The sequence below is a fragment of the Peromyscus leucopus genome, chromosome 10 (assembly GCF_004664715.2).
Source record: "Peromyscus leucopus breed LL Stock chromosome 10, UCI_PerLeu_2.1, whole genome shotgun sequence".
NCBI lineage: Eukaryota > Metazoa > Chordata > Mammalia > Rodentia > Cricetidae > Peromyscus > Peromyscus leucopus.
The window spans coordinates 3533101-3558929 of NC_051071.1; the positions used below are offsets into that span (position 1 = coordinate 3533101).

At 51.1% G+C, this 25829-nt stretch overlaps 1 protein-coding gene across 1 annotated transcript in view; it reads right to left on the reverse strand.

The window, feature by feature from the left end:
• Wdr1 (WD repeat domain 1) overlaps positions 1–23710 on the reverse strand; it is a 35429-nt gene extending 11719 nt beyond the window's left edge. Inside the window, exons 1-8 of the mRNA XM_028882373.2 lie at positions 23536–23710; positions 23105–23226; positions 13309–13399; positions 8724–8871; positions 7540–7720; positions 1526–1603; positions 1239–1319; positions 693–926 (exon numbers count right to left, since the gene is read on the reverse strand). Coding sequence (XP_028738206.1) covers positions 693–926; positions 1239–1319; positions 1526–1603; positions 7540–7720; positions 8724–8871; positions 13309–13399; positions 23105–23226; positions 23536–23551 — 951 coding nt within the window. The 5' untranslated portion in view covers positions 23552–23710. The remainder of the gene's footprint in view (positions 1–692; positions 927–1238; positions 1320–1525; positions 1604–7539; positions 7721–8723; positions 8872–13308; positions 13400–23104; positions 23227–23535) is intronic.
• Between the last annotated feature and the right edge of the window lie 2119 nt (positions 23711–25829).

The window sequence follows — 25829 nt, forward strand, 5'->3', positions numbered from 1 at the left end:
ACCTGGCTGTGGAAAACCTCCCTTAAAAATCATGGCAGTCATTAGGGGCCTGGGGGTCTTGCAGAAGACAGGGCAAAGGTGATCCTGGGCTACAGGTCTCCTGAGAGGCCGAAGTGGCAAAGGCAGATGGAGGCAGAACCTCAAGTTATGTTCCGTCCAGGGTGGCCTTGGGGGCCTTGACAGCTCATCCAACTTCGTTTGCTTCTGTCCTCTATTCCTGTGAACCCTAGGGTCTCTTTCACACTTATGCCCGTTTTTAAACTACACCACGATCCAGAATCAAGGTCCCTTCCCCCGATTCCTAGCTGAACCCCCTTCCTCATTTATTCACTCGGTCTCCCATCTCACCCCACCTGGTCTATATCCTGCCCTAACACTCAGAATGTTGCTGGTCTTGTCTTGCAGTCGTGAGGCACAGTGCAAATCCTAACAGAAAGCCAAGCTCCTCAGGAAATGTGACTTTCAGCAGCAGCAGCAGCAGAGAACAACGCAGACCCCAACTGTGCACTGCTCACAGTGCTTCCAGGGGGCGACTCGTGTCCAAAAGTATCAACCTGACTTCTGCGGAAACTCACAGGGCCAAGGAAGCCTGGCATCTCTGCTTCCCTTGGCCATCCATCCCTGTTTCCCCCTTTCACAGCAGACCACAGGACTTTGCTTCCTATCCACATCATGCCTAGAACAAGGCTCACCTTGATGACACGGAGGGGCTTGCTGGGGTTGTTCTTGTCCAGATAGTTGATGTATCCAGACAGGGAGATGCTAAGGAGGTGGTCCTTCTGCCACAGGCAGCCCAGCTGCTGGTCCAGAACATTGGAGCCCATGGGAAATGTGCTGACCACAGAGTTCACGTTGACATCCCAAATCTTGGAGGTTTTGTCTCCAGAGGCAGATAGCAAATGGGTGCTATCGGGACTCCAACTAATCTATTTCAACAGAACAGTGCCGCATGTCAGAGGGAGTCAGAGCCACATGAGCCCCAAAGCAGCAGTCTACAGCCACCATTTCACAATGGTGAATAGGGAACTGAAGAAGGCGGCAGGATGGGCCAGCCCCCAGGGTTCCTGCTCAGCCATTGGCTGCTCCCATCAGTGACTATGACCTTAAAGCTGTGTGCCATGCTCAATTAGCTGCTTACATTAATATTCATCTAGCTTCAAAACAATCTACGATGACTTGAATACCAACACAGAACTAACTAAATTAAAACCAGCAAATCGGGAAACATTCATACTCACAGCATAAATTCCTCCGTCATGGGCCTTGCTTCCTCCAAGGGCACACACTTTCTCTCCTGTCTTTCCATCGTAAATGAATATCTTCAAGAAACAAACAAGTTATGTAGAAGCTGGTGTAGTGCGCCATCAGCCCACCACTCCCTAGCAACTGTGGTTATACAGTTGGAGCCGTGAACCTCCGATATGAAATCAGAAACCTCCGGCTGTTGGGCTCTGGGAAGTGGGGAACAGGGAGCACTACCATGAACCTGCCTATGTACAGTCCCCTTCTCCAGCCCAGTTCTTACCTGGCCGTCGGCGCTGGCTGTGGCAAATCTGTTCCCGTCAGGAGAGAACCGCACACAGTTGACAAAGCGGCTGTGATCCTGCGGGAGAGAGGGCGGTCACACACTGGGCAGAGCTCACAAAAGCTCTCTACTTCAACCACCCCCGCCCCAAACCCTGGTAAGATTCATCAGTCCACAGGAACATTCCGAGCTCAGAGGGAGTCCCAGGCAGTCCCTCATGGCATAGCTGAGTGTGAAAGGCTATTCTTCAGCCAGGCCTGCCTCCCTTATCAAGTGCCTCCTGATGCGTCCATCCTCTTCCCTCTGGGGCCTCAGACAGCTGATGTACTAAACTGCTGGGCTCTGAGACAGCCACACGAGGCACCTCCTGTTAGGCCTAGTCAGCTCTGGGGATGTTTGCTGAAGAACAAATGACATTTAAAAGAAATCAAGCAGTGGCTGTGACTTCCAATCAGGACGAAGCATCTGAGACCAAGGCCTAAGGCAGGCCAGGGCAGTCCCCAGTCTTGGGAGGCAGTGATGGCACCAAGGGCCTCCGCTCTAGTTATGGAGACTCCTTTCTTGTGTATTTTTGCCTGCTGTTCTGCTCTTTTGGTTACTCTCATACTTCCACCTGTTTCAGAGGCCTTTATCTCCACCTGTAGTTTCTCAGTAGGCACAACTCGCCACAGTGCATGGAGTCCAAGTCTTCCCCAGGGGGCATCTCATAAGCCCTATACGCTTCAGCTCTGCCATTGTCACGAGCTGTTACTGTTTCATGCACAGGGCAAACTCTTTACAGCAGAGCATGAGGCCCAAAGCAGCCGGGTAACTTGAGCTGCAGCAGTTGTGAAAATCCAGGCTCCAGTTTCTTGTCCAGCACCGACTTGCTCACACTGGCAGGCCTGGCGTGCTCTGGCCAAGAGCCACCTTAGTGGGTCAGAGCCTTAACTCCTCAGACTGACCGCCACCCAATCTGACATCCATCTCTAGGTGCAAAGGAGCCTGCTACACAAAAGAGCCTGTGCCCCACATCTATTAGTCGTGGGGCTCAAAGATGACGGAAGCAAGATCTCAGAGCCAAAGCCTTTACTGATCACTGTGGGTGGGATACATAGCTTCTTTGGGTCAAGGTCAAATAACCCAGAGGTACTAGCCACAGCTAGACCAGAGTGTCCAGCTTGCTCCCCCTTAATCCCACCCCCAGCCTAAGGGCCTCACACCGGCTCCTCAAATCTCTGCTCTGCCTATTCCACAGAAAGGATGCAAAAGAGCCACGCTGGTGTCAGCTCACTCCTGGACTCCTCTATTTGGACAGGGGTATCGGGGCACTCTAGACCTCAGAGGCCAAAGTACCCATTCCAATAGAGAAGCCTGGAGACCAGAGGATGGACCAAGGGCGCCACTCTGTCCCTGTGTGAAAAGGTGTCATGAAAGGAACACTGGGAAAAAGCAGATGGCAAGCACTCAACTCCAGCCTCCAACAAACTCCCTGTCACCAGTACTTCCCTGGCCAGATGCAGGACAGTCCTAGGAGGCAGTACTGGAAGCACCATCCAGGCTCCAGGACCTCCAACAGGGCCTGGGGCCAAGCTTCAAAGCTTCTACCTCCGTGGGCTTCTCTTGGAAAACGCCCTGGAGACCACACAGGTTTAAGAGGCCAAGAGAAGGCTGGACAAAGCAGACAATGAAAGGGGGATGGAGCCCACAGGAGCTCGGTTAGAGCCTGAGCCCATCATTCCTTTCTGCAACTCAGGCACCAGAGTGCACACGGGCAGGAGACATGTCTGCTCCTGAAATAGACCCTGTGCAGGCAGGGACAGCCAACAGCAGCCCGTAAGCCAAAGAAAACGAGGGCTAAGAATAGCGTTTCCCACAGAGAGGGCCCAGCAGTGTGGAGGGAGAGTTTGGAAAGTGTCTCATGAGTTTGGAGGTTCAGCCGCCTCACATGGCTGCCTGAACCCTGCCACTTATTGAGCCAGACAAGCCTTCTGGTCCCTGGCCCAGCCATCCAGAGGGGTCACATTCAACCTCACAGGTCCTGTTTCCAATATCCCTATGTGAAGGCAATTATTCTCCTGGAACTACTCTTGGCCCCCCATAGCCAATGTTCAATGAACCTGAATATAGGCTGTGTCAGTGAGTTCCCCAAGAACCCTCTCTCCAACCCCACCCCCCCATCCTCTTTCCCCTAAATATCCCCACCTCCCCATCCTCATCTTCACCACCAAATCTACTCCGTTGATGGCGATTCAGGTGCTCTTGGGCTCCTTGATGACCTGACTGTCATGGCCATGCTTACTCCCTGGGTTGGCTCATTAAGGACCTTCTGCAGAAGCCCTCCTGAATCTGCACTGGTCTCTCAAAGGGAGACTTGTCTGCAGATGAATAGTACAGCTTTGCTCCAAAATCCCAAAGGTCTCCTCTGTGGTTCACCTACAGGGGCCTGCCAAAGAGTATTAATGATCTTTGAGATGTTTCCTGATACCTCAAGTACCATCGGATCTGCCAGAAGCATTACATGCAGGAAAGCCAAATCTATAACCAGAAAAAGTATCTACTCCAGTAAGGATAAAGCATTATCCTTTCCATGAAGAAGTGGTCCAATGTAGTCTACCTGCTTTGTTTGGCTAGTCTCCCTGGGGAATGGTGCCATACTGGGTCTCAGTGTTTGTCTCTGCTGTTGGCAGGTCCGACATTCACCAGCAGCTGTGGCCAGGTCATCCTTGGTGAATGGAAGTCCATGTTGTCAATCCCATGCAAAACCTCCATCTCTGCTACCCCGGCCACTTTGTTCATGGGCCCACTGGGCATCGACAGTGATGGCCAGCAGCAAGATGGTCCCACTCACTCCTTCTAAGGCTAAGGTTGAACCCCTAAGGGAAACCATACTCATCCATGGTATCTCCTATGACCCTGGAGGGTTTCTCCTAAGGTCACCTACTACATGCAAAAACCACAGTGGGAGCAGACAGGTAGTGCTTTGGCCTATTCTACCCTCAAACCTGGATAACACCCAAGTGTGGCAGCCAGGGCTGGAAGGTGTAAGTAAGTTTGGCTACAGGTGAACCTGAGCTCACTTCAGAATAGCTCAAGTCTATGCCCTGCTCATAACAATGATGTGATGTGATCTTCAAACTTGGACCAGCAAGTTTGGTGGTTGGATATGATTTTTGTAGATCAGGTCCTATTTATCTTTCTGTCAGCTACTATTTTCCTTCTGAAGCTGGCACATCACAGGCTGGTTTCACTACATACCACACAGAAATTCCTCACAACTACTTTTTGAGGCAGCAGCTTGAACTCACCCCGTCCCAGTGACACATTATGGGCCTCCTGCCCGGTGCTTGGGAAAGCTCTTACAGGGCCACTATCCACTTCAGCCTGGACACCCTTACAAGCTCTGGGTCTCTGCCTAGGTACGAGCTGTGCGGGAGAAGGAAGATGGGAGACTGGATGTTTGACTTCAAGGACAGAGTGCCTGTGGGCTGTTCACTTGGATGAAGGTTCTAGCAGGCACAGGCCATTTGACCTGCAGACAGAAGGACGTGAAGGCAGCCTGGTTCCCAGCATTCATGGACTAGAAATGAAAGCTCTAGTGACAGAGAATTGCTATTTGGATTTCACAGTTAAAAAATTTTTTCCTCTAACAAAACATGACAACAAAAAACCCAACACCCTCACATATTTTAATTGCTAAGGCCTCACAGATTTTAATTTTTAAAGCCTTTCACTAGGAAGAGCTCAATGAAGTCCTGTGAACCACTACACTTCTAGCTTTCGATACCAGAACCCACATGTGGGGCTTAGTCCATCTTTAACAGAGAGTCTCACCTTGCATAGGTTTTCTGTTATTCCCCATCTGTCAGCACACTTGTCCTTAGTTGGGGCAAATCAGGGAGTCTTCCTGCCCTACCCCACCCCAGTCAGAAGAAAGACAGCAGGGGGGAAGCCGGGCAAACAGCCCTGTCTAACCCCAAACTGCAGCTTTACTCCTGCTGGCCAGCTGGCCAAGGTCAGACACATATTCAGTTACTGACTCCAAGTCTCCCTTATGTCAGCTGGGCCTGGGAAACAGCTTTAGATGGAAATATGAACCCTCCCTACAGCTATGGGGTCTGGAGTAGGGACCTCCTGGTCTGAGAGCCCAGAGGCACACTTAGCTGGAGGGTCAGAGCCAACCAGTTCTGTGCCAGGCACCACCTAGGTCTCTGCTCTTTGGTCTACAACCCTTTCTGCATCTTCTAGGCCTCGAGTCAGGATTTACGGTTGTGAGCTCCAAGGAGTTCAGCATAAATGGTGGTGCCCACCTAGAGACAGGGCCAGCTGAGACTGTGGGCAGGGGGGCCGTGCACCAGTTGGGCTCCCAGTGAGTCCATATAGAAAATGGTGGGGAGTGCAGGCACAGGCTCCTTGCCAGCAGCAAGCCCTGGCCCCATGGCTCCATTAAATGCTCTTCAGCTGCTGTGTTCTTTCTCCACAGGCACAAGAGAAAGGCTCACTCCTGCTACAGGAAAGGGAGCACCACCCACAAACGGCTCAACCAAGAGTCTAAATAGTGTGTGTGGAGGTCTGGGGAAGGCAGACAGCATCACTAGAAAATGGCCCTGCTTCTGCTGGCTGCAGAAACATCATCATCTTCCCTCCCTCAAGATCAGACCCCAGAGATTCACTGGCTCAGCATTCCTCAACCCAGAGCCCACGGGGCATCCACCCCTGCTTAAGAACACCGACCTTGAGATACATCTTTCAACAAAGCTCCCAGAATAGCCATGTCACCACTACCTACCAATGGTAGCCGCAGCAGACCAGGATGAGAGCCACAGGAGGTTAAGAAGAGCTTGGCTCAGCACACCTGCTGGACACACAGGCCTCACTTAGCTTCCCCAGGGATGAAACAGAGCCTACTTCACTACAAAGACGGAATCCCTAGATAGCCATCTGTACCCTAAGCCAAGACCTGTTTATGGGAACTGCCTACTACATAAGTCCTGTCCTTGCCCCTGCCAGGGATGCTGTGCCTATTTATGACTTGTTACTAAAAGACTAAAATTAACAGTCCTCCTCAGCAAGCCACTTTAAGGATATTATCTCATTTAATCCCCAGTGAAGTATGGACACTGGAACCACTGACATTTCTGGATGATGAATCTGAAGACCTTGGAGAAGCTCCAAACTCAACTACCTTCAAGGACAGAAGACATGTCCCTTCTGATTGGACAGGCACTCCATCTCCTATTATCAGAATAGTACCAGCTGCTTCGTTCATAGTATATAGGAAAGAGTCACTGGGAAAGTTGGAGCAGCTAAGATGGCTGCTGGGGCTGCCCAGGTTGCAGAGCCTTCCCCCAACACTTGCCCTCACTCACTCCAGTGCGTTAGCCTGACCAATGGCCCCCATCACTCATGCTCACTCCAGAACGCCAGCCCGAGCACTAGAGCAGTGACAGGCCATGGGCACTACCAGCTAAGGCCCCACCGACCCCCATCCTGTGATGGGGAACAGGAAGTGGAGGAGCCTGTCACTTGGCCAAGCCAGGGACAACTGCAGAACAGGGACCACGAGCCCAAAGCCCACAGTGCTCTTCAGAAAAATGTTGAGCACTTGACTCCTCAATCAGATCCACTCTGGCACCTCTGCTCTGCAGGGAGGTACCCTAGAGGCCAACCCAGATGTCCCGGAGGCAGATCTTTAGTTAATCTGGTGGCTTGGCAAGGCCAGCTCAACAGAGCCAAGTACACCGGCATTTCGCTATCCTTATATTATGTACATCACATTATCCTGGGACATGCCACTCCCTGCTGGAGCCTCTGTACCCAGCCTGGGACCTAGGATTATAAGGATCAGGGATGGGAACACCTCCATCTCTGTATATTTTCCGGACTGAATCTGTTTCCTATACATTACAGCACTTAAGAGCATTCATTGTTACCTTTCCGCATCCATATCTAAACACATCTATCCAGGCCCCACGTCTCACATACAAACCACAAAACTCACCCAAGACCACTCCAAGAAAAGAAAGCCCACTTACGCCAATTGTAAACTTGAACTTGAATGGGGGTCCCTCGAAGAATGCTGCACAGTTATCATCACTCCCTGTTGCTAGTCGGTAGGGTCTGCTCTGCTTGATGTCCACACTGTTGATGACTTTGTTGTGTCCTGTGATCTCACCCACAGAAGAGCCACTGTCCCATAAGAAGACAGCTCCAAACCTTTCCCCAGTCAGGTCAAGTTGGGAGAGAGAGAGAGAGAGAGAGAGAGAGAGAGAGAGAGAGAGAAAATCAATCCCAGAAGGACGCTGGGAAAGACAATGCTGAAGCTGCTGCAGCCCAGGTCTGTGGTGGGTGCTGCAAGCCGACCTCAGGCTGCGCTAGGGACTGATGTGGCCCTAAGGACTGATTTGGGCCTTTCAAGCTCATGTCCAAAGGTGTCCCAGGACTGATGGAGCTCACGTAGGCAAGGGGCCAGCTGTCCTTGTCTGCATGGCCCAGTGTCAGCACCTCCAACGTGGATGTGCCACAGGAAGCAGCACTGGGGAGCATCGTTCTGGCTTCATCACTTCCTAAGTTTCTTTAGAAAGGCCAGGTAATAGGCAAGTTGGCATCTCCTGGTGGAAGGAGCAGGCCTGCACTGGCACCCATGACAACAAACTGTTGTAGTTACCACTTGCTGCTAACGAGACCACCTGGGCTGCAGCGCCCACCCTGCTGTCACCAGGCCATCAGGGCAGCCTCTTCCCAAGAGGATCTGTTCACCTCTGTCATGAACAGAAAATCTCAGGATATGGGCCCATCTGGAAGAAAAAAACATGCCCAGCCCTCCCTGCAGCTTCAAGGGGTCATGTGTAACTGCTTAGAGGGTCCCCCAATACAGTAACACCTCTCTTTTACCACCTGGTCCTTTCTGCCTAGGATGCAGGCACAACAACTGAGTCCAGACTTCCAGGAGGTAATGGGCTTAGGACATCAGGGTGTGGAGAGAAGAGGTGCTTATGCCTTGGTGATGTGGAGTCTCCCTGATACATGACAAACTGGCCCTGAAGGGTCAATGGCTCCAACTAGTCACACTACTGAGAAAGAAGGTGTGCTGGCATTCTCAGGAGCTAAGTCACACTTGTCCAAGCTGACAGACTGAATGCAGCCTCTTCCTCCAAGGGGGCAGACCACAGCACAAGAATGGGGTGGGAGCGGGCAGGGGCTGAGGAGGACGACTCACTTCTCCCTTCCTTCCCCGACCACGGCGATCCTCTTACTGTCTTCAGTCCAGGCAATGTCCTTGATCTTCCCAGCGAAAGGCTGATACTCATACTTTAGAAGATGTTCCTTCTGTGTGGTATCCCAGATCCTTAGCTTCCCGGAGACATCTGCAGGACATGACAGGGTGGAAGGGCCACATTTCACCACCAGCCAGGGATGCATGGCCTCAGCACTCAGCCCCAGCTCCATTTCTTCTGGTCCAGGCTCAACACTCAGCTACTCTTAAATCAAGGTGCTGTCTCCACATATCTGTCACAATATCCTTATGTTGCACCTGGCCAGCAAACCTTGTGTAGGAAGCAGAAAAGGCTAAGGGATGGCCAAATCCCAGCACACCAAAAAGCAGTTTCCTGAATGATTTGCAGAGCATCTGCATGGTCTCCACAACACCTGCACTGAAACCCTCCATTTCTGAAGTATGGCAATGCTACAGAGCCTGCATCTCTTGTCAGCTGCAGGTGTACCTGAGCAGACCCTGATGCTGTGATGGCCTGTGGCCACTTGCCTGCTTCCAAAGGCAGATCTGCAGTCTCAGTCTCCTGAGTATCTGCCACTCCTCCCCCTGTGTAAGAGCTGGGGTGGAGTAAGACGCTTCTGTGAGATGGATGAGGTGGGCGGCACAAGGAAAGAACAGACCGTGGTGCGAGTTGTTCCCAATGGAATGCTGCCAGCAGATTGTAAAGAAAGGAATACTTGGGGTCCCACCCACCTCTTCCCAAATTAGCACCATGCCTGTGCCATGGGAAGAAATGGGAGTGCTTTACCTAACTCTTCAGGCTTACAAAACTCACAGGGCCTCCAAGAAGGCAGACAGGGTGTAGGTTTTCCTGAGGATGCCATAGTACTTTAGTGAGCACCGAATAGAAGTAGCAGCTAAAAACAGCTTCCCTTTCTGGGCTAAGCAGAAGTGAGGGACAGCAAGGGCAGCGCCAGCATCCAGACCTTTGAGTCACGTGTTCAGGGACCAAATCTGTTTCTGTTGCATACGGTCCTCATACATGGCCCCTCTGTAAAAACATTACTTACAGGGGTTGCTATGAGGGCAAAAAGAAGTCACATGTGTGAAGTCTCAGGCTAGTCCTTGGGGTGCAGGCAGTTCTTGTTACAAGTGAACCATGAACTAAGGCTCTGCACACTACAGACCCCAACTACATGCAAATATAGGGTCAATGTCTAGAGCAGTGGTTCTTAAAACTTCCTAATGCTGGGGCCCATTATATAGTTCGTGATGTTGTGGCAACTGCCAACCATAAAATTATTTTGTTGTTACTTCCTACCATAATTTTTACTGTTATGAATTATAATGTAAATACCTGCGTTTTCCAATGGTCTTAGGTGACCTCTGTGAAAGGGTCATTCGATCCAAAGGGTCATGTGACCCACATGTTGAGGACCACTGGTCTAGAACCAGGACATGCACGAGACTTGAAATGCTGTTCCCATACCATGCCCAGCCAGGGAATATATAAGAGGGAGCACCAATCCCCAGGAACGGAAGACAAGTTAGGTGGTGGTATTCCAGAAAGCTTTTCCCCTAGTTATCTGTGGGTAGAGTCCAGGAAGACAGCAGTGTTGAGACACAGTCCAGAAAACCAACAGGCCAACAAGGAAAGGATGAAACCAGCAGTATGAGGAGCTGTGTGTGCATAGGAAAGGCACTAGCCCCTGCCAAATACATAGAGGCAATCCATCCATATGAAGGCATCCTACACATATGTACACACACATATGCGTATGCACTCATGAGTAAATATGTACACATGCACCACACAGATAGATATCCATGTATACATGCACACTATGTACACTAACTCAAGCACACATGATCATGAGGTCCCTTCCTATCAGGGCCCACACTGTCCCCTGGACAAGACAATAAGGACAGGATGGAAAGTGTTCCTCCCTTTCAGGCAGGGCAGGACCCAGCTTTCCTATCCCCGGGTTCATTGACCTGCTTCCACTCCTCATGTAGTCCTGCTCTCCAGCTCTCGATTGGTACCCAATCATTTATGCACTACCTCCACCACCAGACAAGCAGCCTCTTCCTCTGGGCTCCCTTCATTCTTTTCAGAGGAAGTGGAACAGGAAAGAGATAGAAGGAGCCTGGAGATCAAAACCAAACCTCAACCTATCAGGGTAGACCTCAACATTCATCAAACATGAACTGAGGGCCGAGTCCCATGCTGGGTGCCGGGGTCAGAGAAGTTACCAGAGACTAATAGTTGAGAAGTAGCTAGATTATTTTCAATGATCTATTGATCTGTACAGCACTGGGGAGAAAAACTGCAGTGTGACATCAGGAATGGGCTTCTTCTGGGCAAACTCATGTTCACACTTGGACAGGGAGCAGAGCCAAGGGAGCATTCTTCTGAGTCTGCATCATCCCTCAAGCCCACACAAGTGGTACTGGGAGCACACATCTGCTCATCAAATGCCACGGGGCTTGAAGAGGGAGGAGGAGAGGAGGACTTGAGCAGAGTGGCTTTTATTCTCCCAAGCAGACCCAGCCTGTGGACAGCTCCTCCTTACAGTGCCCTTCTAGCCTTCATCTCAGGCCTTCCTTTAGGAAGCCTGTCCTGGACACGGGGCCAAATCAGGCATCCTTCTGCATCTCCAGGGCTGCCTGGGAATCCCTTTTAAAAGTCAAGGGGATAGAGGAGCAGATAAGCATCAGCATCACCCCATGATGTTGAAGAAAACTGAGACTGCACTAGAAACAACTCTTATGAACAGAGGGCCTTCTCAGAGGCACAGGCTCCAGGGACCCAGACCTCTCATATACTTAGTATTCCTGCCAGAAGGTTCTATCTTCCAGTAGCTACTGACCAGCTAGACTGAGAGCATCTACATATTCAAAGAAACAGGGGCCCCTGCTGGGAGGGAGATGTAGGTACACCCGTTAGCAGCTAACCTTTCCTAAGCTTCCCTACCCCCTCCCTTACTTCAAACATGCAACACTATTTTTAGCCCAGGGCCTTCATGTGCACAGCAAATGTCCCATTGTTACCCTTAACAATCACTTTGCCTTCCTCAAAGAAGTACACTGGAAATGTGAAAATGTAACCTCCACCCACAAGCTCCCTCATTCTGCCGGCGAACCAGGGGTTTTTAAGAGAACATCAAAACCATACCACTGTCCCCTTTCATGAACTGTCCTTTGTCACACCCTCTGTATCCACCTTCTACATAGATTCTGCATTCAATCCGAAGGCCTTTGAATTTCTGTCTTGTTCAACAGCCCCAAGAAGGCAGTGAGGCCAGGTTTAGGCCCACAGGCTCTCAGATGGGGAAGGTGAGACTCGGGAGCTATGCCAAGATCGGTGGCTGCCCTTAGCAGCAACCTTCCTCTCTTAATAGATGTCTTAGATCACTCAGCACTGTGTTAAACACAATTTTAAAAGGCACTCCAGCCAAATCCTGTGGTTTAAATGAAGAGACATTTTGCTGGCAAGCAGGGCCAGAGGCAAAAAACTCTACAAGGTTTTTACAACAAATCACCAGGGTTAGTTTTACAGAGAGCAGAAACATTTAAACCCAAACTCAGGAAGTGCCCTAAGACAGTCAGATTCCCAGCCCAGTCCTTCATTATTACAGCACATCCGCTGGCCTGCCTCTCTCAGCACAGGGCCCTTCTCTCCAAGTGTGCCACGGCTTCACTGATAGCTGCCATGGGCATCCCTAGCAGGCCTTGAGCTACTACATACCAAACACACATTACCTTGCTGGATCCTCAACCCACCGAGGGAGCGTCCATCTGCAGCCCCAGTACACAGAGAGAACTGAGGTACAAAAATGTGACCGAACTGACTATGAATGTACAACCAGTAAGGGGTGGGCTGGGGGCCCTCCCAGCCCTGCAGCCTGTGATCTCCTAGACACCACCACCAAGGGTATGAGGTCCATGGAGATAAAGATGGCCACAGCACCTAAAAATCCTGGTCCTCCCTGTTCTGACTAAAGTGCCTGGGCTCTTACTCCCAGCCATAGCTCATTCACACTTCCCTCCCTGTGCTGGAAACAGATAAGCTAGCAGGCCATTGTTTAATGAATGAGATGCAAGGGGCACCACTCTATCTTCTTCAGATGTAAATGGTTAAATTCTACTGCTAAGAGCTAAGAGTGTAAGCTCCCAGAAATGCAAATAACTGCCTGTCCCATCTGCCACCATCCCCTACTGAGCTACTCAGCAGTTCAGGCCTGAGGGCATAAAGGCCAGGTCTCACAATGCCAGCACTGGTTACAAGGCTGGCTGGAAAGGAGCAGCCAGTGGATTGACACAAAATAGCCACCACATGCCCAGGCCAAGCTCCAACAACATTGTGCAGATACCCAGAGGCCTCACAGAAGAGTTTCTGTTGACCTCCAGCTGGAACACTGCAAACTACAAAGTGTCCATTCTAGGTCTGCAACAGGCACTCTGGAGGTTTACCTTTTCCTGTCATCTTAATTAAAGCTCGTCAGTGGTGCTCTCCATGCCCTTAACCAACCCCCACCCCATTCCCAAGGCAGCAGGTGTGTGTCCAGGAACAGCACTCATACGTTACCTCCAGAAGCAATGTAAAACCCGCTGGGGGCATACTTGGCCACTACCACCTGATGGGCATGTTCCGTGTAGATGTCAGCAATAGCGGGGTTCTGTGGGGAGAAAAGTAGAGGCTGAATGTACAGGTACCAACAGCTGCTAGCTCCCAACCCAAGGGCAAGAACACAATTTTTAACACTAGACCATTACGGACAAAGTCCTAGAAAGATACCTACCTGTCCATCCACTGATACCCATTTGGCCTCTTGGGGTGAAGGAGTCTGAGGTCAGTGTTTGCTGGCTTGCTTTTTCATACTTCCCACAATACACAACAAATATGTACTTGTGGAACACCACTCAAACTAACATGGATTAAAGAGTTCTATGTTTCTCCTGTCCTGTGTAGGAAGCTGTCAGTTGACAATGAATTTATCTATCTAGCCTACCCCCAAGTCGTCTCACCTGAGAAGTGCCAATCCTATCCACGCACCCCTTGGGGTCTGTCAGAGAACAGCTCCTGGCCCTGATGTTCAGGAGCAGAGGAGGCATGAGGCTGAGGGCCTTCTGTCAGAAACTTAGGCTTGGGAAGAAACAAGGATTCCCTGCTCCTTCCCATAGCACACATCACAAATGGCTGGACTTGGAGGAAAGGATGGGGTAGATGCTGGGGCTAGAAGTCTCTCTATTCCTCAGCAATGAGGTTTTGGATGTGTAGTTCCTAAAAGCAGATCCCTGCTCATTCATTCCCTACCCTCTCTCACAAGTATACAATCCAGGCAGTGCCCCAGCACGGCCATAGATGTGTCTCAGTCTCTCCACAGCTAAGCTTGCTTTCTGGAAGGAATAAAGATGAGGCTGTCTGTCCTGATTCCTACTGTCGGCTTTCTCCTGACCGGTACTATCTGGAAAAGGAAGCAGCTTCCCAGACTCAAGGCTGAGATCACAGGATTTTTCCTGAAGGGCCTGCCTGTTTTCTCAAGACCCTAGAGGTTGGTTTATTCCTGTTCAAGGGATCCCATACAGCACTCACTCTACAGACTTAGACCACCCACCTCCAGCCAGTCAATGCAGCCACCTCTTGGGATTGAACAACCTCACATCTCTGTGCATGTTGGTCCCTTGTCCAGTGATCATGCCTGCCTGCCTGCGACCACCACTCACTTATCACTTATCTTAAGCGGCATCTCCTCTAGATTCTCTGCAAAACCTGCCAAGCTGCTTCACAGTTCCTCTGTAGTAATTACTGTAGTGTAGTAATTACACTACTGAATGACTTACTGTACTGTGTGATTCTGTAGTGTAGCAATTACCACATCCCTGAGGGGGCTGCATGGAAAGCTGGGAACCCCACCCTCCACATAGCATACCTGCAAGCCCTTAATGTGCCTGCCCTTCTCCTCCAACATTTCTGTGACCTGCTTCATATGACATCCCATGAACCACCATGGCACTTAGCAAATAATGTGTTCCATACATGGTGTGAGGTGGGAGAAAACCATTGACAGCTTTTCTCTTTCACCTACAACTTGACCCATAGAATAAGCATGAGCTAATAAAAGAAAAAGACGTATCACCCAGGGAGGACATTGAATGTTCAATCAGTGTATAAGCAAGTGTTCAACAGCATTCACCATTTGAGAAATGAAAATCAAAACCACTCATATCTTCAAGAACCAGTGAGACCCAAGACACAGCTGCTAGTGAGGACGGAGGGAAGGGGCACCAGCCTGTCCACACAGTACTGGGGAAACGTGACACAGTTGGAAAATAGGTAATTACTTCTGAAGTTAAATGCATATGGGATGGCAAGATGGCTCGGTGGATAGAGCAACCTGAGTTTAAACCTGGAACTCACATAAAGGTGGAGGAGAGAACTTACAAGTTGTCCTTTGGCCTCCATATGTGTGCCATGCATGCCCAGCAATGATAATAAATTAAAAAAGAAAGTTAAACACATTCAGGAAAAATCTCATTCTTGGGACTCTTCAGCAAAGAAAAGAAACCTCATGTCCACAAAGGCCACCAGGGAAGCCTTATCAATTGGGCTTCGAACTGGGGACAACCCCAATGGCTGGGGTTGTCCCAACAGCAGGTGAACAAGAAAACTACATAGGGTATATCCATCCACTCTCAACACAATATAACACAACACTGTTCAACCACAAAATGCACCAAACTACTAACACCTAGCCAGCTCTGCCTCCAAAGCATCAGTTATGGAATCCCAGGGGAGACCACACACTGTTGACTCATGTCACAGGGAGCTAGTTCTAGAATGGTAGCCCCCATCAAAATGGATCAGGCTGCTGTGGATACCATGCCTGGTAAGAGCCAGGGGGGCTTTCTGGGACACTGGGAATGTTGCTATGGTTACAGGACTAGTCAGATCCAGCTGGGCACCTACACAGCACACCTCACCAAGGCAACCCCAGAAGTTTCACATTCTGACCAGCCCCTTCATTCACAGCCCCTGACGCATCTGGAGCCTGCTCTGACCTATTCATCCTCATCTACAGCTGACAGAGACTGAGGGCTGTGAACCCTGCACCAGCTACAGAATTAGGGAACCTCCTAGGCTGCATTGCCTTCCAAGGGTAGGAAGCAGGTCAGCAGGAAAGGGCATCCCAAAATGAAGGAAGAGGCAGCAGAGGCCAAGGGACTAAGTTCTACTCCTAACATTCCTGACCCTAAATGGTCACAGAGCCTGCAGAGGGCTTGGAAAGCCCCAGAGGGCACCAACTCCCGCCTAAGCTGGATGAATCATTCATCACTCACTCACTCACTCTCGTTTGTATTCTGAATACAACTGGGTCAAAAGACTCCAAATCACAGATAATGACTTGCATCTGAGTCAGCAGCCTCCTCCCCACCTTCCTAGGCTCACAGCAGGAGCATCTACTAGTGCCAGGAAGATGGGGTGACTTCCCTGCCCCAGGCCACTGTGTGTCCCACTGCAGGAGACTCAGGCCAGAAGACACCCAGAGTGATCATGCACACCCACCCTCATCCCTAGTCTGCAAGCATCCTCTCCCCAGCTTCCTCTCTAGGGTGAGCAGCCCGAGGAACCAATTTCAGGAGCATGGGGCATGGTTACCACTGTGTGCAGGGCCCATTGCCCTAGATGGGGCCAGTGTCACTATTCAGAGCAGCCTCCACATGGTGGTGGTCCTCAGTTCCTGGGAGAAAGCAGAAAGTGCCACCCCTCCCCATGGAGACCCCGTGGGCCTCCCAGGCCTGGTTCTCCACCAGGGTTGCCTGGTGCTCCCAATCTGCCCCGGAATACACTCATCTTAACCACCACATTTTCAACCCAGTTCTTCCTGTGGCTCCTGGTGTTAGCAACAACAATTTAACCAATCCCTCTACCACATCCTTAGACATCAGCTGGCCATCCTGTGCCCTGGAACCACAGGCCTTTCTTTCCTCAGGAGTTCCCAGTATTTCATCTTGCCTGGGAGAGCACCAGGAATTAGCACAGCCCCTGCAGCTTCCAGAGTGCTCTGCCTCCAGGATGAGGAAGTGCTGGGGTCAGGATCAGACTGGAGGTGTGCCTTAAGTCAACCAGGGTAGCCCTCAGAGGACCTGATGGAACATGCAAACTAAACCTTAAGCCATGTCAGTCAGTATCACAAAAGGGGCCTCCATGTGCTTTTTAAATTGCCATCAGTCTCCTGGACCCACCAAGAAAAGCACTGGGCACCCCCCCTCCATTCACCTGTATGGGGCAGAGGCACACTTCCAGGAAGGGCACCGTGTTATAAGTACTCTCAGGCTAGAGGTGGTAGGGGCTAGGAGCAGATCCTGCTATGGCAGGTCTGTGGCACACACAATGTACAGGGCCCTTCTGTTTCATCAGTGACACAGGCCAATCCTGTGTTACCACAGTAACCCAGCTCCAAAATAGCACACACACCTTCAGACATCCAGTATAGAACTTACGCCTAGACCAAGGTGAGCCCCAGACTACATCTCGCTGAAAAGAGAGAATTGGAGGTGTCCAGCTGGTCACGCAGAGCCACACTCACTTGGTACAGTGCCAGCCCTGGGTAGTAAACACAAGTTGTGGTTCACATGCTGACCAGCCATGCCCCCAGTAACTCATGGCATATTGGTTAACCTGACTGCACAGACACCAAACAGCACATCAGACACCTTCCCTGGTTCCATACCACAACTCTCAGCTGACTACAGTACAAAGTCCTTTCTTTCCATGTTATACCCCTCATCCAGCCCATGCTCCACAAATCACTGCTTAATCCCCCCACTTCCATCTAGACTGTGCCTCCTTCCCAATCCTCAATGCCCTCCCCCAACCCCAGTCAAACATGTAGCAAAGGGCACCATGTCCACCTGGCCTTCCCTGACGTGCCCTGCCACACTGCCACACTGCCACACTACCACACTACCACACATGCCCCCAACACCCACATCATTTGGAATGTGCCTCCTTTTGGACGCCCCATCAACCCTCTAGACTAAGTGGACCTCACATTTCAAGTAGGACTTGTGTGTATGATTTACCACCCAAAGAACCCTGTATTCACTATGACAAGCACTGGGTAGACCCTTCTATTGACACTCCCTGCAAGAAGATGTGGGTTGTAATCTAATGCCTAGCTGAAAAAGCCAAGGCACAGATGTGACTAGATGTGACCCAGGCCAGTTATGCTAAGGACAGGACTTGAAATAACAGTCTTCATTCCTCCATCTGGTCCCATTCTCCTATCATAGCTGGTTGTCAGCATTAGTCTGGTTCCTGGGCTCAGGAGAGAGCGCTCACCCTGGCTGACAAACATGTATATGGCTGTCATGCTAGATGGAGCCAGGTCCTGAGAGGAGGTAGGGTGGTCACTTATATACAGGTCTAAGAGTATTCTAGTGTGACCTGAAAGCATAAGCGACCCTTGGACTGTGTCAAGATGCTGCCACCTTGCTTCTGTACCCCTCCTACCTGCTGAGTACCCGCTGAGTATGAACCTTTGGGAGATGACTCCATCTACCCAAATAGGGAGGCAGAGAAGATGTCAGGAGAGAAGCAGCACAGCTGGACAGCTTTCTGCAGATGCTCTGCGAGTCAACTTGGCTATACCTGGAGACCATTACTCCTCCTCCATCCCAACATTTGCCCTGCTCATTAAGGGTACAAAGAGATGAAGACCCTCGACAGGAAGTGACAGCCCAGATATCCTGGGTGGAACCTGAAGGTGGAGATGGCTATGGAGGTGGGACAGGGCCTTTTCAGGAAGATAACAAGTGCAGCATCAAATCTGGGAACTAGGATCTTTCTGAAAGAGGTGTCACAAGTAGGGAACACTCTCTACTGAGTCAGCAGAAGCAAAGCAGGTAAAGCTCTTCAGAGTCAGGCCTGAAGTAGGGCCACCTCTCCACTGGCCTCAAGTACTAGCTAAAGCTTCTCCTTTTTTCCTTTTATACCAAAGGGGTCTGTGATCTCCCTCCCTGCTCCTCCCAGAAGATACACACCAAACCAAAGCCACCCTGCAGTACAGTGGCTTCCTGTCTGGACTTCGCCCGTATGTACTGTGTGTCTAAACCCTCCTCTGAGGGAACTCTTGCTCACTCTGAAAGCTCAAATGTACTTCTCCAGTAGCTGTCCTTGCTACTCTTCAGATGAGTGGCTCTTTCCTCATGCTCCACAGCACTCACAGCATTCTTGTAAAATGGCTAATACAGCGTGTGAGAATGTCATCTACCAGGGTCCGCACACCCAGTATTCCTGGCATTTTGGAGTAGGATTTCTATTACAGGGTGGTCTTGAGATGTGTAGAATGTTCAGCAACATCTACCTGTTAAATATCACCAATACACTGTATTTAAACATTGATAACGAACAAAATCGCCCTCCCCCAGGAAGCAGTGACAGAAGTCTTGGCTTATAGCTCATGGACTAAGCTAAGTAACACCCTGGCTTAGTGGATCTATACCACAAACACCCAGAAACAATGGACAGCTACCTAGATGATGAGCTTTTGAGCAATGCATTTATCTCTAGCTTGCTAATGGGCCTCCCAGACTCAAACCACAAAGACAAGTCTCAACTGCATGAGCAGCTGTCACCTTGTCACTCTCAAATATGTGTGAGTGCTTCCAGTGGCCTTAAGAACAATGCTGGACTAGGCGGTGGTGGCACACGCCTTTAATCCCAGCACTTGAGAGGCAGAGGCAGGCAGATCTCTGTGAATGGAGGCCAGCCTGGTCTACAGAGTGAGTTCCAAGACAGGTAGGCTACACAGAGAAACCCTGCCTTGAAAACCCAAAAGAACACTGCTGGGCCACTGAAGGTAGCCTGAGCCCCACACACACAGCCTCTAGCTGCTGTCTTGAGTCTCCTCCCTCATGCCTGTTGTTGCAGTTACTACTCTAGCCTTACCCAACTGGTCCCCATAGACCCTGGCTGCCTTGTGCTGAAGCACCTTGTCTAGCCCTCATCCACCAGGTGGTCTTGGGTGAAGGGAATGGAATCAAGTTCCTGGCTCTGGACACCGAGCTGCTACTGTGTGCTCATTTCTGTCCAAATGGTCATCAACCACACAATCTGCTCGGCTGCACAGAACTCCATTTGCTATGACAGTGTGCTCTACGGGCAGGCCCTTGAACCGGTACCCCTAGGCTGACAGCCATCCTGGAAATGCAGCAATGACTCATCAGGCTTGTATCTGGACAGAGGGGCTGTTGGTCCTCAAGCCCTGTTCTGCCATTCCCCAACCTGCAAGGGCCCACACAGGGCCCCTGTGCACAGGCTGGGAACAGGGTGCCAAATGCCAACAGGTTTGAGTTCAAACTCCTCCAAGAGGTCCAAAGGGACATGCCCGTGATTAGTCCAATTGCTGCATGTCATCCCCTGAGACCTGATATTATAGAGCGAGTTTCCCAGATATGCGCCTCAGCTCTGCAACCAGGAACCAAACACCTTTAAGTTCTCCTGTTGCTCTTCCCATTGGGGGGTATGGTGGGGGGTTTCACATCTGTCAAGGTATTTAGAACTGTTCTAAAGTTCTCAAATGCCAGTTTCCAGATGGCCTCCATCACCACATGCTTTAACTCTGAAGAGAATTTCCTCTTCAAGTGTGGCAATAGGACATGGGAAAAGAAACAGGGAGCACCTTTCCTCCCAGCTAATCCAAAAGTCAGGCTCACAGGGCTATTTCAGTCAGAGAACAGGTGGCAGGCAGCCCCAGGAGGAATAATACTGGCAAGAATACTCTTGTTTAAGTTCAAAAGGTGGGTACCAGCCAATTTAGGAGGCAGTGATGCCATGCATTCTATCTGTGCACCAGGGAGGCAGAAGCAGGGGGATTTTAAATTGTAGGCAGCTTTGGCTATATAGTGAAACCCTCAGACAGGAAAAGAAATTAGGTGATGTGAACTCAGTGGGATACTGTGTGCCAGGAGTTCCATGTAAGGACATGTGGGGAATGACACAGGAAAAGCCCCCCTTTCCTGAGTTACAGGAAAGGGGGAACATCCTTGAACACTTAGGAACCCTAACAGCAACGGCTTGGTTCCCGTTTACTGCCAGCAGAAAGCAAGAGAAGGCCAGAGGCAGAGATGCTGTTGAGGATAAAGGCCCTCTAGTGAGGCAATTTCTAAACAGAAGCCTAAGAGACAACAGGGAGCAGCCCTTGGGGACACTGGAGAATGAATATCCAGGCAAAGGCCACAGCACCAGGAGGTCCTAAGAGGGGTGAGAAGGATGTGTGGCATGTGAGGAGTGAGGAGACAGTGAGCCTGGGGCTGACAGAGAAGGGAAGGTCAGAGGAAGAGCACTGGGGCAACACTGCTGGGTGTGAGCCATGGGGTGACTGATCACAACTGCTCCAGCAGGCACAGGAAGAACAGACCTCAGGGCAGCAAGGATGGCGCTTGGATACCGCAGGGAGCAAAACAAGGCAGGTCTGCAGATTCTGCAGGACTCTAATGAAATGTGACATGGCAGCCATGGGGCTCAGAGTAGTCTTGGCTCTCGGACCTTAACACCAGAGGGATAGGGTTGAAGCTGGGGAAAGAGGCATGCAAGAACCCCAAATATGTTCAGGGATATATAGGTGTGAGAAGTCTACAAGGTACTCAGACCCCCCCCCCACAATGTGGTGCTAGCCTTCCATCTATCCTGGCCTTGGATTTCTACCAGATGGCCTTCCTTCCTGCAGCCTGAATGTTTCTGAGAACTCACAGTTTCTCTAGCAACACTCTGTCCTAATAAAAATCTAACGCATCTCTGAGGACCAGTAGCCCAACAGCAAATTAGTACATGCCTGATAGCAACCAGCACACAAAGGTTTGTAGTAACAGTACCCTATACCATGTTGTCCTGGCATGCCAGGAACTTAACCTGGGTGGGAACAGAAGTGGCTGCACCTTCGGGAGAGAAAAGTGGAACCTGGAGGGGAAAGAACTGGCAGAGGTACACGTGACTGGAAATGAATCCACCCCTTTCAACCTCCCTGTTTACTGCTCCTGACAGTACCAGGCCAGTGGATTCAAGGGAAAAGCTGACCCAGCACCAGAGTGACCACTCTGGACAGTTCTCCCAACTGGAAGTGAACAAAGTGGAGTGGAGGGAGGCTGTGTAGGAGGCAAAATCAAACACACCACAGCTCGGGGTATAGGAAGATGCTTTAGACATCTTTGTTAATCCACAGAGCTTCCATGTGGCCATCTCCATTTTCCCTTTACTTTCTGAAAACCTTACGACCTCTATCCAGTGTTAACCCCTTGAGGAGGCTTCCCCAGTTCTAAAGAGGCAGGACCAGCTTTCTAGGAATCCAATCGACTAGCAAGACAGGCTCATATGCAAACTTCCACCTCACCTGAGGTGCCCAACAATCCTTTAAAAAAAGAAACTGGGGTCTGCCCTCAACCAACTGGGAGGCTCTTGGAGGATATGGGTGTCTATGAGCCACCTCACCTGACCGATGATGCTCCCAGAATGCATGCAGGAGCTGAAAATGACAGCCTTGATGGAGCAGTCAACTAACACCTCCACCTCTCTTCCAGTCCTTCACCAAGCACGGTAGTAAAGTGCCCCTCCATGCTGGCTGCCACCTCCAGCTTCCACCCCATACCATTCCTTAGGGCTGGGGGGGGGGGGAGGACAAGATTTGAGCCGCCATTCTGGAGATGGAGAGGAGGCAGACTGACTCATTTCAACAATCAAGAGGAAAAACATTAATTTGCAAGGGCCTCCTAAACCCAAAAAGCTGGCCTGGGAACAGCAGGTTATCTGCAGAGAACCACCCAGCTGAACACACTACTTCCTGTTTCTTCTCTGAATGAGACTCAAATCCACAACAGTTGGAGTTCAGATGACTGGGTGTGTTGTCTGGACTCTGGCACACAGGCGAGCTGAGGGTATTAGGATGATTAAGCAGAAGGGCCATTTACCAAGTACTCCATTTGTGCCAGGCACAGTCAGTATGAGGACTTCTGGCTGACCAGCTCATTCAGCCAGTCCAGGAAGCCAGGGGAAGTGGAGGATCATCTCAAGATCTCCATTTCCCCAATTCGGAAACTGGGTTCAGGGAAGACCAACCACCCACGATCAAGGAGCAGCAGACTTAAAACCAAACTCATCCAAGCCTCAGTTTCCCAGTTAATGGGGGTTGGGGGTGGAAGAAACAGTCCAGTCCAGTCCAGTCATCTGAGCCTCCAAGGTGTGGCTCCTGGGCAGAAGGGGCGTGGCTCCCCCTCTCCCTCGGCCAACCTGCTGGGAGGGGGCGGAAGGGCAAGAATTCCAACTCTAGAGGTAGTTCCCAGGGCATGGATGCAAACAGGCCCCTACGGGACCACGGAGTACTCACATCGATGTTCCTCAGGATGACGCACTTGCCATTGGTGTAAAGGAAATGATCGCCCTTGGGGTCTCCGCCGAGAATCTTGGAGACGCCCCGCTCCACCTGGGGGAGGCTGGCGAACACCTTCTCTGGGGAGACACAAACACGCGGTGCGTGAGGGGAGGTCCCGGACTCTCGGTCCCCGGGGAGTCCCAGGCCATCAGCGCCTGGGGTCCCAGCCCGGTCACCTGTTGCCGCCTTGCGGGCGCGGCCGGCAGACTTCCTGGTCGGCGTCGGCGGCCAGGCCCCAGGGTCGGGCAGTTCGGCCCGTCCAGCCCAGAGCTCCCACTCCGGGGTTCCCGTCCCGCACCCCGCGGCCGTGAGCGACCCCAGCCGCGCCCTCCTGCCTACACCGACCCCAGAAGCCGGCGGCCGCGCGCCAGGGCCCACGCACTCACTGATCTCGTATGGCATCCTCGCCCACTTGTTACGGCGCCGTGCTCGAATGGGACCTCACAGTGGCCAAGCCGGGGGACGGGGCGGAAGGCGGCGCCGGGCGTGCCGGGGGCGGTCCGAGGCCCGGCTCCGAGGCCCGCTCGCGCCTGCCCTGCGCGCTGCCGCTGCGGACGACCCAACCCGGAAGCGCGGCCCCGGCACGGCTCGCCCCCAGCTTTGACCATATATAGTCAAGCGCTGGGCTCCGAGGCTGCAGCCCCACGAGCCTGCGCGGACATCGCCCCGCCCCTCGCGCGGGCCCGCCCCGGAAGTGACGCGTAGACACGACCCGTGAAAAAGGCGGCGCGGGCCGTACTCTGAGGGTGTGGGTGGGAGACGTGGGTTTTTTACGGAGCGGTGGCGCTTTCTGTCCCGGCGGTCTTCGCGCAGAGCAGATAGTCTCAAACCCTCCGCCAGCTTGGCTCCCGGGTTTGCAAAAGACTTGAAGCCGCGGCGCTTATGGGTTTTTAAAAAACTTTTGCTTTTCCCTGGGTACGCTTAGGAACTCGCCTTCCTTGAGGCAGAAACTTTCTAGAAGGCAGAAGTACTTTCTAGACCCGAATTCTCACTCTCCTCCTGTTCTTACTTCAAACTTAGTAGTAACAAAAAAGGCGGCAGGGGTAATTTTCTAAAAGTGAGGGTGGCGTGGGGGGAGCCATGGAGGTTGGGATTCGGTTGGGCAGGGGTAATTTCCTAAAAGCGGGGGTGGTGTGGAGGGGAGCCATGGGGGTTGGAACTCGGTTGGGCAGGGGTAATTTCCTAAAAGCAGGGATGGTGTGGGGGTGGGGGCTTGGGGTTTGGAACTCTGGTTGGGAAGGGGTAATCTTTCTTTTTTTTTTTTTTTTTTGAGCTGGGGATGGAACCCAGGGCTTTGCGCCTGCTAGGAAAGAGCTCTACCACTGAGCTAAATCCCCAACCCGGGGTGATTTCTTAAAAGTGGGAGTGGCCTGAGCGTTGGAAGCAAAGCATGCTTGTTCTCAGCCTCCCAGTGGTTCGCTAGGACAAAATGAAGATTTCAGGCTACTTGTTCGAAAAGTTCTGAAACCCTAGTAGGGAAACCACCGGAGAAGTGGTCTTTCAAAGGGGGAAAGCTTAGGAATTTGCCTTAGATGAAAGTCAAATTCTGCTTTAGAAGTTGGAGCCAGGTTTGTCCTGCTAATTACTCTGCAGGTCAGACCGACCCCTTCTCGTGGTTCACCTGGATACCCACCCGTTTCCTATCCGGGCTGATCTTAGATCAGCCTCTTACTCTTAAGTTGCTATCTAGTTATTGGTTAGATGAATTTACAGCCTACAGGACCAAGTTTCATAGGAGGGAACGTTTTTTAAGTGTCCTGTCCTGTGTGGGAGCCTCAGTGTTAATTGAAACTGAATCCTGTTTTTCTTAGTACCTGGTCTCTTGTGCTCTGACACATCAACATTGAGGTTCTGGGAATGCTACCTCCTGCTCTGTGGCATCTGTTGTCTGCCAGGATTGCGGGTTTAGGGGTTCTACATGGTTAACTTCTCTGAAAAGTATTGGCTTAGTCACAACTTTTCTTAATGAATCTCACCTGCTGCAACCTTGAAACTGTAACAAATGAGTCTCACCTGCCCCAAATTTGAAACTGTAACCAATGAGTCTCACCTGCTACAACCTTGAAACTGTAACCAAGGAGTCTCACTTGCTCCAGCCTTGAAACTGCAACCTCCTAGGGCCCTACCCTGCTTCCCCCGCCCCTTGCTCTGTGATGTTGATAGTTGACATTATGTCTCAAGGCTTAGAGGACCTCCAAACTAGTGTGGCTACTTAACTACAGTTATGACTTAAAACAGTCCCTTTGTTACTCTAGCTACCTTAGTGCACAGTGTAGATGAAAAACATGTGGCTGGCTCTGATCTAAGGCTGTGCTAGAGATGTTTTCTCTAACAGCAAGATGTCTGTCCTCGGATTCTGGGACAGAAGAGAGTGTAGGCTATGAGTTTCTGATCTACTAGAATCGTTCCAGATAAGTTGTTAAAGATGACCTTTGTAGGGCTGGAGAGATGGCTTAGCAGTTAAGAACACTGAGTGTTCTCCCAGAGGACCCAGTGTCAATTCTTAGCACCCACATGGCACCTCACAACTGTCTGTAACTCCAATTCCAAGGAATCTGGCATCTTCCAGACATAAATACAGGCAAAACCACAAATTCACATGAGTGAAAATTATATAAAAATACATGAAGCTGAACTCACTAATCAGGGTGGGAAAGTCCATGCCGAAGCCTGCAGTGAG